Below are 13,628 nucleotides of genomic sequence, written 5' to 3' on the forward strand. Positions count from 1 at the left end.
AGAATGCTGAGAGACGCTCTTGTCAAACCAAGGTGCGCTAAAATTGTAGTTGGATCCATTATATCATATATGGAGCAATCCTCAGATTAGTGTTGTCCCCATACAAATATTTTTGTACCGATCAATCCATCCATCCATTTTCTACCGCTTATTCCCTTCGGGGTCGCTGGAGCCTATCTCAGCTGCATTCGGGCGGAAGGCGGGGTACACCCTGGACAAGTCGCCACCTCATCGCAGGGCCAACACAGATAGACAGACAACATTCACACTCACATTCACACACTAGGGCCAATTTAGTGTTGCCAATCAACCTATTTTGTCCTTAAATAAAATAGTGAACATACAAGAAAACGTTTCTTTGATTAGTAAGTAAACAAGCTGACATATGCAGTAACATATTGTGTCATTTATCATTCTATTATTTAGTCAAAATTATGAAGGACAAACTGTAAACATTTATTATTAATCCACTTGTTTATTTACTGTTAATATCTGCTTATGTTCTATCTACACTTCTGTCAAAATGTAATAATCACTTATTCTTTTGTTGTTTGATACTTTACATTAGTTTTGCATGATACCACAAATTTAGGTATCGATCCGATACAAAGTAATTACAGGATCATACATTGGTCATATTCAAAGTCCTCATGTGTCCAGGGACATATTTCCTGAGTTTATAAACATAACACATACTTGCCAACCTTGAGACCTCCAATATCGGGAGGTGGGGGGTAGGGGGTGGGGGCTTGGGGGAGGGGGGCGTGGTTGGGGGCGTGGTTATTTACAGCTAGAATTCACCAACTCGAGTATTTCATATATATATATATATATATATATATATATATATATATATATATATATATATATATATATATATATATATATATATATATGTATGAAATACTTGACTTTCAGTAAATTCTAACTATATATATATATATATATATATATATATATATATATATATATATATATATATATATATATATATGTATGAAATACTTGACTTTCAGTAAATTCTAGCTATATATATATATATATATATATATATATATATATATATATATATATATATATATATATATATATATATATATATATATATATATATATATATATATATATATATATATATATTTTATTTACATGGAAAAAAAACAAAAAACTTGAATTTCAGTGTTCCAGTGGCTATCCATTAGATGGCAGTATTGTCCTGTTTAACTTCTCCGTTCATGATGAGTATATCATTTCGGCCGCCATGTCTGTAATTTCCTCGTTCTTCTGCTTCGTCTCCTTGTTGTGTGCGCAGTTGTGCACTCTATAAAAGCCCTAGATGTTATGACGTCTTTGGGCAGGCAAGCTGTTTGTATTGTGGGAAAGCGGACGTGAGAACAGGCTGTCCCCACTCAGTGTCAGGTCCGCATTCAGCTGGAGGGGGCGTGGCCTCCAGCTCCGGCTGAATACCGGGAGTTTGTCGGGAGAAAATCTCTGCCGGGAGGTTGTCGGGAGAGGCGCTGAATACCGGGATTCTCCCGCTAAAAACGGGAGGGTTGGCAAGTATGACATAACAGGAATTTCAAAAAGGAAAAAGATTGTGTTACGTCTATGATTACATCAATATTTTTTATCATATCAAGTAGATATGTTCCTGTACTTGGTATCATTACAGTGGATGTCAGGTGTAGATCCACCCATGGCGTTTATTTACATTGTGACGCCGGTGAGCTACGGTGTGTAGTGAAGCATGTTTAGCTGTTCCTCGTCCTGCAGGGATGATACTTGTAAGAAACGTAGTTTATTTGTCGCCATGGAGGCGAAGATTAGTGATTTAGAAGTAGCTAAAACACTGCAGACTGCGGAAGGACGTTAGCCGCGAGCTAGCTAGCCATGTTTTAAAGCACCTCTTCCTGAGGGCGTTTCAGTGTTATAACGTCACCTTTATCTTTAGTTTTTAAGCAAAAATCCATCCGTTCGCCCTTTTCTGTCTACACATTTGTAAGTACTCTGTGATTGTGCGCTGCCGAACATGCTTGTCTGCTTGTAAAATCAGCAATGTCATGACGTCACGACGACGCACCGCCATGCCCGTTAAAAAAAAGGCGGGGGCGGGGACCGGTACTCTTTAGAGGCGGTATAGTACCGAATATGATTCATTAGTATCCGTATACCGTACAACCCTACCTCAGATAAAATATTTCCCCAAGGGGTTGAAAGTGTAAGGAATCTTATGATATTGAATGTAAAACATATCCAACTAATATGCATCATGTCGTTGCCGGACTCTACCTCACAAGACCTCAATTTAGCGTGCATCAATGTAGGTTTTTTTTCTTTGGCTTAACATGGCTACTTGCATCACTAATTTCAAAACAAGGAGAGGAATGTTAATTTATGTGGTGAAGGAAGCTGACACGCATTTGATTTTTTTTAAATTGTTTTTGCTATTGAAGTAATTTAATTAACTCGTATTATGTTCTACATATAGTGAATGTTTATATACAACTTGGAGAAAGGGAACCACCAGGTTTAAATAAATAGTGGTTGAGCCCCATATTAAATTAAGGAGCCATAGCTGGACATTCGTATGTGGACTGGGTTAATACTGTCACGAGAAGAGGCAATAAATTCAGACTTTGGAATGCAAAAGTGATAGACCTATCCTTGAGAAGAGACTAAATGTCTAGCTCAATGCCAACATTTAAGTTAGGACTTAACCTCTTAAGGCCCAAGCTGTTTGTTTACATGCTTTTTTTAATTTTTCTTTGCTATTTGGGCTTATTGGACCCTAATTAGAATAAAAACTAAAAATCATCTTCTAATATGATGTACTTAGTCCATAAGTACACAAACGTGTACTTCATGTGTAGTGACATGCAAATTCTTATTTTTACACTTTTTTTTTAACAAATTCCATGGTATGTTATACTCTTCTGACACCACCAGATAGCAGTATAAGTGTCCATATGTCGGCATGATACCCCAATTCAGTAGTGTACACAATTTTGGAAATAAGAGCTAAAAGGTGCTGTCCACACATGTGGCCACTAAGGCCTTTAGAGGTTTAAACAGTTGTTTTTCCAAACACTTACACACAAACATCTCCTTACATGGTCAGGTTGTGCTGTCCTGACTTAGCACACACCCAGACAGAGAAAGAAGGAATATATAACTGATGGTTTGGCTTCTCCAAGTTAGAAGTGCCTCATTTTCTTCTCCTCCAGGAACTGCAGTCCTGTATAATGACACTTGCTTGTAATGAAGCAACTTTTTGTTCAGCAAAGTTTCTCCGACGTCTCTTTTGATCCAGCCCAGAAATACACATCACTATTAAAGGCCTACTGAAATGATTTTTTTTAATTCAAACGGGGATAGCAGATCCATTCTATGTGTCATACTTGATCATTTCGCGATATTGCCATATTTTTGCTGAAAGGATTTAGTAGAGAACATCGACGATAAAGTTGCAATTTTTGGTCGCTGATAAAAAAAGCCTTGCCTGTACCGGAAGTAGCGTGACGTCAACAGTTGAAAGGCTCCTCACATTTTCCTATTGTTTTCAATGCAGCTAGAGCGATTCGGACTGAGAAAGCGACGATTACCCTGTAGGAGCCTAAATGCTGTTTAAGTTCATTTACATTTTATGGAAGGTGCTTTATGTTTATTCAGCCAAAATGGGACTATTTACTTTATTTGCATGCTTAGAATAATTATTACATTTGTCTAAATGATTTGATAACGTAACTGTTTAAATTGCATATATGGTGGAAGGATCTGTGTGGTTGGTTGGTTTTTTGGACACAGTGCATTATGGGTAATGACAGTCAGGTGCGGGGGAATTGAGCTACACAGTTTTTCGACCTCACTCTTACTTTTTCTAACTCGTTCTTGCTGTAACAAACTCGCTTTATTTTTCCATTCATTTGTTCCCACATCGTTATTGTTTTACGTTTTTGAATAATTAAGTGACAAGTAAACGATACAAAACGAAGAGGAGCGTCTGGAGTTTGTTTGTTGTTGCCGCAGCAAGCGGAGCCAGGAGAAAGTAGAGGAGCGTCAAGCTAAAGGCTTCAATAGGAATCTACAACCCCATTAATTTGAGCGAGGATGAAAGATTTGTGGATGAGGCACGTTAGAGTGAAGGACTAGAATGCAATGCAAGACATATCTTTTTTCGCTCTGACCGTAACTTAGGTACAAGCTGGCTCATTGGATTCCACACTCTCTCCTTTTTCTATTGTGGATCACATATTTGTATTTTAAACCACCTCGGATACTATATCCTCTTGAAAATGAGAGTCGAGAACGCGAAATGGACATTCACAGTGACTTTTATCTCCACGACAATACATTGGCGAAGCTCTTTAGCTACTGAGCTAACATGATAGCATTGGGCTCAAATGCAGATAGAAACAAAATAAATAAATCCCTGACTGGAAGGATAGACAGAAGATCAACAATACTATTAAACCATGGACATGTAACTACACGGTTAATGCTTTCCAGCCTGGCGAAGGTTAAAAATGCTGTTGCTAACGACGCCATTGATGCTCACTTAGCAACCGGACCTCACAGAGCTATGCTAAAAACATTAGCTATCCACCTACGCCAGCCAGCCCTCATCTGCTCATCAACACCCGTGCTCACCTGCGTTCCAGCAATCGACGGTGCGACGAAGGACTTCACCCGATCACAGATGCGGTGGGCAAGACGGAGGAAGTTAAGGTGAGTTCGGCGGCTAGCGCATCTGCTATCCATCTTTGTCGTCCTGGTTGTGTTGCTGTAGGCCGCCGCTAATACACCGATCCCACCTACAACTTTCTTCTTTGCAGTCTCCATTGTTCATTAAACAAATTGCAAAAGATTCACCAACACAGATGTCCAGAATACTGTGGAATTTTGAGATGAAAACAGAGTTTTTTGTATAGGATTCAATGTGTCCGCATACTTCCCGTTTCAACGATTGACGTCACGCGCATACGTCATCATACATAGACGTTTTCAACCGGAAGTTTAGCGGGAAATTTAAAATTGCACTTTATAAGTTAACCCGGCCGTATTGGCATGTGTTGCAATGTTAAGATTTCATCATTGATATTAGGGCTGGGAATCTTTGGGTGTCCCACGATTCGATTCAAAATCGATTCTAGGGGTCACGATTCGATTCAAAGTCTATTTTTTTTTCAATTCAAAACGATTCTCGATTCAAAAACAATTTTTTTTTTTTTTTTTTTTTAAAACAATACACAACAATACCATAATAATGCAATACAATTTAATTTTGGAGTTCTGAACTTGTAATTTCTTGCAGTTTTTATTAAGTGGTAATATGTCACATTTATCCCAATTAACTTTATACCCTGATAAACAGCCATATTCAGTGATGACATTATTGATATAAAGAAGACAGGAGTTAACATGTGACAGGTAAAAAAATTATGTCGTCACAATACATCGATAGCTTATTATACTGAGAGCCAATTTTTATACCTTGAATATTATTTTCACTTCTTATTTTAAATAATAATCCAGATGCAGGACATCCCTGTTTTACTCCTCTTTTTAACAAAAAAGGTTCTGAAATATGATTATTGGTTTTAACTGATGCCATGGGCCTTGTATAAAGCATCTTCATCCATTGTATAAAATTATCTCCAAATCCAAATTTACGTAATGTGCAAAACATAAATGACCAGTTTATGCGGTGGAATGCCTTCTCTGCATCAACAGTACATACTGCTGTGGGATAAGGGAGACTTCTAGCATAGTAAATAACATTAAACAATTTCCTTGTATTGTCTGAAGATTGTCGACCTTCCATGAAGCCAGTTTGGTCAGTATGAATTAATTTTCCTATTATATTTGATAATCGTGTGGCTAAGATTTTTGCCAAGATTCAAAAGGATTCTCTATTCATTCAATACATAGGATTTCAGCAGGATCTACCCCAGTCTGCTGACATGCAAGCAGAGTAGTAGATTTTTGTAAAAAGCTTTTATAATTGTAAAGGACAATGTTTTATCAACTGATTGCAACGATGTACATTTGTTTTAACTATTAAATGAACCAAAAATATGACTTATTTTATCTTTGTGAAAATATTGGACACAGTGTGTTGTCAAGTTTATGAGATGCGATGCAAGTGTAAGCCACTCTGACACTATTGTTCTTTTTTATTTTAATGTCTAATGATAATGTCAATGAGGGATTGCATTGTTATGGTATTGGTGTGTATTGTTTTGTTGGATTGATTAATAAAAAAAATAAAAATACAAATAAAATAAAAATAAAAATACAAATCGATTTTTTAAAAATGAGAATCGATTCTGAATCGCACAACGTCAGAATCGCGATTCGAATTCAAATCGATTTTTCCCCCCACCCCTAATTGATATATAAACTATCAGACTGCGTGGTCGGTAGTAGTGGGTTTCAGTAGGCCTTTAACTGGGGTTAACTTATATTTAAACTTGTATGGCAAGGACAGTCTGTTTTATTGGTTTTAAGTTTGAATATTAATGGCGTTTATCTTTGTTTTACACTTTAATAACAAATAAGAATGTAAGAAAATGAGCCGCACATTTTAGGCAAAACACCTTTCATCATTAGTCTTTATAATTAAGTGTTGTGTGTTTTGTTGTTTTTTGGTTTCAACATTTTGGTTAACTACTACTTTTTACAAATGCAAACAATTGCATCTTAATTATCAGTAGTGGAGTTAAGACTCAAATTGTTTTATTGGTTTGTATTATTATTTTTTTAAATTAACACTGCTTAACTTATTGTTGCTTTTGAATGACAAAGACATAAAATATTATTTAAAACATTATCTGTTAATAAAAGGTAGCCCTTTGACTCTGAATTACCATGAATTGATTAACGTGGACCCCGACTTAAGCAAGTTGAAAAACTTATTTGGGTGTTACCATTTAGTGGTCAATTGTGCGGAATATGTACTGTACTGTGCAATCTACTAATAAAAGTCTCAATCAATCAATCAAAACAGAATATTTCCCTTAGTTCCTGAATACATGATCATCTCCCAGCATTGGCAAAATGAGGTGTCCTTACACATACTGTATGTCTTAGTGAGCAAAGGCAGTCCTGTTTCCAAGTACCCTGACACCGGACTATCGTCATTCTTTGACCCAGGCACATTGGAAGAACAAACTCTAAACGGTCAAGCAAGGTGGTGACACAAAAGAAAAGGTCAGAAAAGATCCAACGCGATGGGACGATGACTATGTTTTTAATTTGTTTTTGTTTTGGATGAGAGGGGTAGCGGGGCAAACCTTGCATGCCACCCTGTGGGGGCAGTTCTTCCCAAAGCCCAGGGGAGGTGAGATAGAGCGCACAACTTTGTACATCTCCTTATAGTGGACCCTACCACTGGAAAAAACATATTAGGGTGAATGAGGCCAAAAACATAATTTGTACCTTAAAGATTACATTAAGACTCACCCCACACTTTATTAGGTACACCTGCAGATTATATTTAGAAATACATATTACACAATAATGAACATTTCTGCCCTTTATATGATTAGGAAATGTTTACATTTATTTTAGAAAATGTTAGAATATGATATTAATCATACAAAAAATACATTTATAACATAAAGGACACTTCTTATTTGTTGTTATTTGTTTTTTTATATTATTTTTGATCATGACAAGTAGAACAGTAATAATGATGACCGCGGTAAAACTCTCGAAAGTTAGTATTACCGTTTTAAATTAAAATGATTTAAAAAAAATACATACATATACGTACATACATATATCTATGTGTGTAAAGATATACATATATACATATATACATATATATATATATGTATATATATATACATACATACATATATGTATATATATATACATACATACATACATACATATATATATATATATATATATATATATATATATATATATATATATATATATATATATATATATTTTTTAACATACATATACACAAATACATATATACAGTATGTATATAAATACATATATACACATGGTATATGTTTGTATAGACACATTATATATATATATTTATACATAAATATATATATATATATATATATATATATATATATATATATATATATATACACACATACATATATATATTTTAACATATATATATATATATATATATATATATATATATATATATATATATATATATATATATATATATATATATATACACAAATACATATATACAGTATGTATATAAATACATATATACACATGGTATATGTTTGTATAGACACATATATATATATATACATATATACACACATACATATATATATTTTAACACATATATATATATATATATATATATATATATATATATATATATATATATATATATATATATATACACACAAATACATATATACAGTATGTATATAAATACATATATACACATGGTATATGTTTGTATAGACACATTATATATGTATACATACACATGTTTATAAATATACATACATGTATATATACTGTATATACATATATACACATAAACACGTACATATACATATATATACATACATATATATATATATATATATATATATACACACATATACATATATATATATTTATATATATATATATACACATATACATTTACACACACACACACACACACACACACACACACACACACACACACACACACACACACACACACACACACACACACACACACACACACACACACACACACACACATATACATTTATATACACAAATATATACTTATATACACATGCATATACACATTTATAGATATAAACATATAAATATTTGTAAATATACATATATACATGTATATAAATATACATATAAATCAATCAATGTTTATTTATATAGCCCTAAATCACAAGTGTCTCAAAGGGCTGCACAAGCCACAACGACATCCTCGGTACAGAGCCCACATATGCATTGTCAGGTTCTGTTGTAAACATGACTTTAATGTCAAAAGGAAATAGTGCAACCTGGAAAATGCACATGCAGGGACCATGCAGTTGAATACAGGAAACGGGAAACAACCATCGAGCCGTGACTGGAGGGCGAGGTAGGCATAAATAGCAGCCAGCTGACAACAGGTGTGGCCAAGCTGCCAATCAGCGGCAGGTGAGGGGAAATAGCACTCAGGGAGACAAGCAGGAAAAGGAACCAAACATAAGAGCGCTACACAGGAAATAAACACAAACCAAGGAAACACAACCAGACGTGAATGTGACAGATCGTAACATATATACACATATACATACATATATATATATATACACATACATCAGTATGTATGTATGTATTATAATTGATAACAATTCTAATGTTCGATTTTTACCTCAAAATGATTAAAATGACTGGACTTTTGTAGAAAATGTATTCACAAAACAATTCACAGTACAGCTGCTGATATTTATTTGAAGTTATTATTGTTTTTTATTCATCACGATGACAGGTGAGGTTTTCTATGTCACTTGCCTCCCCTGACCGCACCTCACTGGTAGTTCTAAGATGACATGAGTTGTTTTGCAACATAAAAGGGGCGAAACGAAAAAAATCACAGCTATAAAACTATCATATAGTAAAATTGGTTACTTATGAGTAGAGATGTCCGATAATGGCTTTTTTGCCGATATCCGATATTCCGATATTGTCCAACTCTTAATTACCGATTCCAATATCAACCGATATATACAGTTGTGGAATTAACACATTATTATGCCTAATTTTGTTGTGATGCCCCGCTGGATGCATTAAACAATGTAACAAGGTTTTCCAAAATAAATCAACTCAAGTTATGGAAAAAAATGCCAACATGGCACTGCCATATTTATTATTGAAGTCACAAAGTGCATTATTTTTTTTTAACATGCCTCAAAACAGCAGCTTGGAATTTGGGACATGCTCTCCCTGAGAGAGCATGAGGAGGTTGAGGTGGGCGGGGTTGAGGTGGGGGGTGGGGGGGGGGGGGGTTGTGTTACGGTGCGGATGTTCTCCCGAAATGTGTTTGTCATTCTTGTTTGGTGTGGGTTCACAGTGTGGCACATATTTGTAACAGTGTTAAAGTTGTTTATACGTCCACGCTCAGTGTGACCTGTATGGCTGTTGACCAAGTATGCCTTGCATTCACTTTTGTGTGTGAAAAGCCGTAGATATTATGTGACTGGGCCGGCACGCAAAGACAGTGCCTTTAAGGTTTATTGGCGCTCTGTACTCCTCTCTACGTCCGTGTACACAGCTGCGTTTTAAAAAGTCACAAATTTTACTTTTTGAAACCGATACCGATAATTTTGAAACCGATACCGATAATTTCCGATATTACATTTTAAAGCATTTATCGGCAGGTAATATCGGCAGTCCGATATTATCGGACATCTCTACTTATGAGATCTCATTATTTTGCCCAGGTGTACCCAATGAAGCGCCCAGTGAGTCATCTTACATTTTAAAATAGTATTTTCCCTCATGTTGTGAACTAGGAAACTACAGTGTGTCAGATTTCCATAAAATGATCATCACCTGGGTATGCATTACATACCTTATTACATCTAAATATTACAAGTTGGAAGCGGTAAATGACAAAACACGGAGAGACACTGACCAGGCAGCTCGATCATACTCCCCCCAGATTCGGACAAACTCATCCAAGTGATGGGGTCCCAGGATGGATGAGTCTCGAGTCAGATACTCAAAGTTATCCATGATGACTGCCACAAACAAGTTAAGCATCTGGAAAGAAAGAGGTCACAGAAGGTGGTGTTTTCTTTTCTTTTCTGTGAGCAAACTCAAAAGATCAGCTCTTATTACCAAGAAGGAGCTGAAGAAGATGAAGGACACAAAGTAGAAATAGGCGAAATCCGAGCCACAGCCTCCTTCCTGTTCAGTGCTCAGGGCCCGCAGAGGGTTAGCAGGGTCTGCCTCACAGTGTTGCCCACCAAGACAGGACAACATGATCTCCTGCCAGGACTCCCCTGTGGCACTCCTGCAAACACATTTTTATCACATTTAATCCACCCCTTTCTTCTCTTGGTCACAACATATTTATGGTTCAGTATGTGAAAACACTTAAGGAGTTGAGTGCTTTACTGCAGCATCCATCCTCCAACAGGTGGCCTTTTGGGTGCTCTTTGTCAGCAAAGTCTTATTGTAACCTAGCAACATCATCCCAGCAGGTGACGTCAACCTCAGTTTAAATCTTGGACTAAATCCTGTTGCATTGCATTCTGACTAAGAATAAGTGTCAACACCAAGAATGTTTGAATTAAATATATATATATTTTTTAAGTAACTTGACTTTTACAGGACTGAAGAATTTCTCTAGTCCTGTAAAAGTCAAATTACTTTAAAAATAGTGCAATTATGAAATACATTGAGATAGTGTTTTACAAAGCTATAAAAACGTGTATATACTGTATTTTCCGGACTATAAGGCACACTTAAAAAAACAATTTCCTCAAAACTCGACAGTGCGCCTTATGTACGGAATAATTCTGGTTTTGCTTACCGACCTCGAAGGAATTTTATTTGGTACATGGTGTAATGATAAGTGTGACCAGTAGATGGCAGTCACACATGAGAGATATGTGTAGACTGCAATATGACTCAAGTAAACAACACCAACATTCTATATGTTCCATTGAAAATATAGAACATTACACACGGCGCTCAAAAATCTATCAATATGTTTTAGTCCGACTTTGGTAAGCTATATAGCCGCACAGCTTGATGGATTGTCGGCGCATTAAACAAACAAGTATTTTTTAAGATGTGTGTATAAGGTAAGACATGTTATGTGCCGTTTTGTTTCACAATATTATGCAAGAGAAACTTTTTTTACCTTCTGGTACCTACTGATCTGTATTTGGGATCTGCATAAATCCTGGAAAATTGCGCGCGTCCGCCTTTGTAGTCCGTGCCGACCCCGCAGTCGGTAAGCTTCTTCTTACTTATACCTGTCAGTAAACTCGCCATGAAAGCCCTAAAACATACCGGTATAGTGATTTTTCATTATTCACCCAAGGAACTTTAGTTGTTAGATAGTTTCGGTCGGACGGTTTTTCACGGGACACTTGTTGTTTCCGGATGAGGAGATGCTGCTCCGTTATTGATTTAAGTACATTCTGAATGTCATTTAAACAGTTAGCTCCATTTTTTGACACTTCTTCCACTCCCGTCCTTGCACGCTACACCGCTACAACAAAGATGGCCGGGAGAAGATGCCGCCGTAGGTGAGCCACGTAAATAAGACCGCCCACAAAACGGCACACCCGGAAGCGACTGTCAGCAAGCGACTTGAAGATGATCTGTAAAACATAATCTATGCAACATTTCGACCAAAGAACCACCATTACATGTTATGTAGAACACAAGGAAGTGTTTTATATTTAGAAAAATAATAATAATTAAAGCTGCAAGCAGCATTGGTCGGGCCCGCATATTTGGCAGGTGCTAGTCCTAAGTGTCCAAAAACTTTTGTCTACTGTTAGTCCTAAGTGTCCCAATACTTTTGTCCAGTGGTAGTCCTTAGTGTCCCAATACTTTTGTCCAGAGTTAGGCGTTAGTGTCTCAATACTTTTGTCTATGTGTCCCAATACTTTTGTCCAGTGGTAGTCCTAAATGTCCCAATACCTTTGTCTACTGTTAGTCCTAAGTGTCCCAATACTTTTGTCCAGTGGTAGTCCTTAGTGTCCCAATACTTTTGTCCAGAGTTAGGCGTTAGTGTCCCAATACTTTTGTCTATGTGTCCCAATACTTTTGTCCAGTGGTAGTCCTAAATGTCCCAATACTTTTTTGCAAACTTCCTGTTGATTTTTCCTGAAGGATGTCAATCTATGAAATGTAGGTCTATGTGAGACCTACATAAAGGTTTTTGTTTCATGTCTCTAAGACGTTCCTACCGGAAGTTACAAGCACTTTTGTCTGTGTTTTCCTCCGAGGAGCAGTTTTGTCTGTGTTTTATTCTTAGGGGTTTCTAGAGCGCAATTTTGAGTTTTGGGGTTCGTTTTTTTTTATTAGATCGCAATTTCCGCCAGCCCTGATGGGTGTAAAAAGTTTGGTGAGTTTTGAAGTATTTTAAGGGGGTCAAATTACAGCTCAAAGAGGCAAAAATGAGTGTTTTTATGAAACTTTTGTTTTGAAGGGGTGATTGCCAACTTTCTGTTGATTTTTGCTGAAGGATGTCAGTGTATGAAATCTAGCTCTAAGTCAGACCTACATAGAGGTTTTTGTTTCATGTCTCTACGATATTCGTACTGGGAGTTAAGGAAGTTGTGTCTGTGTTTTTTTCCTAGGTGCTGCGGCACAGTGGTTCTTTTCTTTGAAGGCTCGTAAAATCAAAACCGTAGCACTTATCAAAACTCTTTGAGTATCCGTCAATCAGAAGAGTTCAATCTCTCTCCTGTAGTAGTTTGAAGCCGAAACGACAAACGCGCTCAGAGGAGATAATGTTTGATGTTTGGTGACCGCTTTTTACAAAAATGTTGTTTTGAAGGGGGGGATATCAAACTTCCTGTTGATTTTTGCTGAAGGATGTCAAACTATGAAATGTAGGTCTAAGTGAGACCTACATAGAGGTTTTTGTTTCATGTCTCTAAGAC

General features: G+C 36.2%; 1 protein-coding gene across 1 annotated transcript in view; it reads right to left on the reverse strand.

Annotated features, from left to right (window-relative positions):
* LOC133644665 (voltage-dependent R-type calcium channel subunit alpha-1E-like) overlaps positions 1-13,628 on the reverse strand; it is a 495,634-nt gene that overhangs the window by 188,334 nt on the left and 293,672 nt on the right. Inside the window, exons 37-38 of the mRNA XM_062039342.1 lie at positions 10,840-11,014; positions 10,634-10,761 (exon numbers count right to left, since the gene is read on the reverse strand). Coding sequence (XP_061895326.1) covers positions 10,634-10,761; positions 10,840-11,014 — 303 coding nt within the window. The remainder of the gene's footprint in view (positions 1-10,633; positions 10,762-10,839; positions 11,015-13,628) is intronic.

The sequence above is a fragment of the Entelurus aequoreus genome, linkage group LG27 (genome assembly GCF_033978785.1).
Source record: "Entelurus aequoreus isolate RoL-2023_Sb linkage group LG27, RoL_Eaeq_v1.1, whole genome shotgun sequence".
Taxonomy (NCBI): domain Eukaryota; kingdom Metazoa; phylum Chordata; class Actinopteri; order Syngnathiformes; family Syngnathidae; genus Entelurus; species Entelurus aequoreus.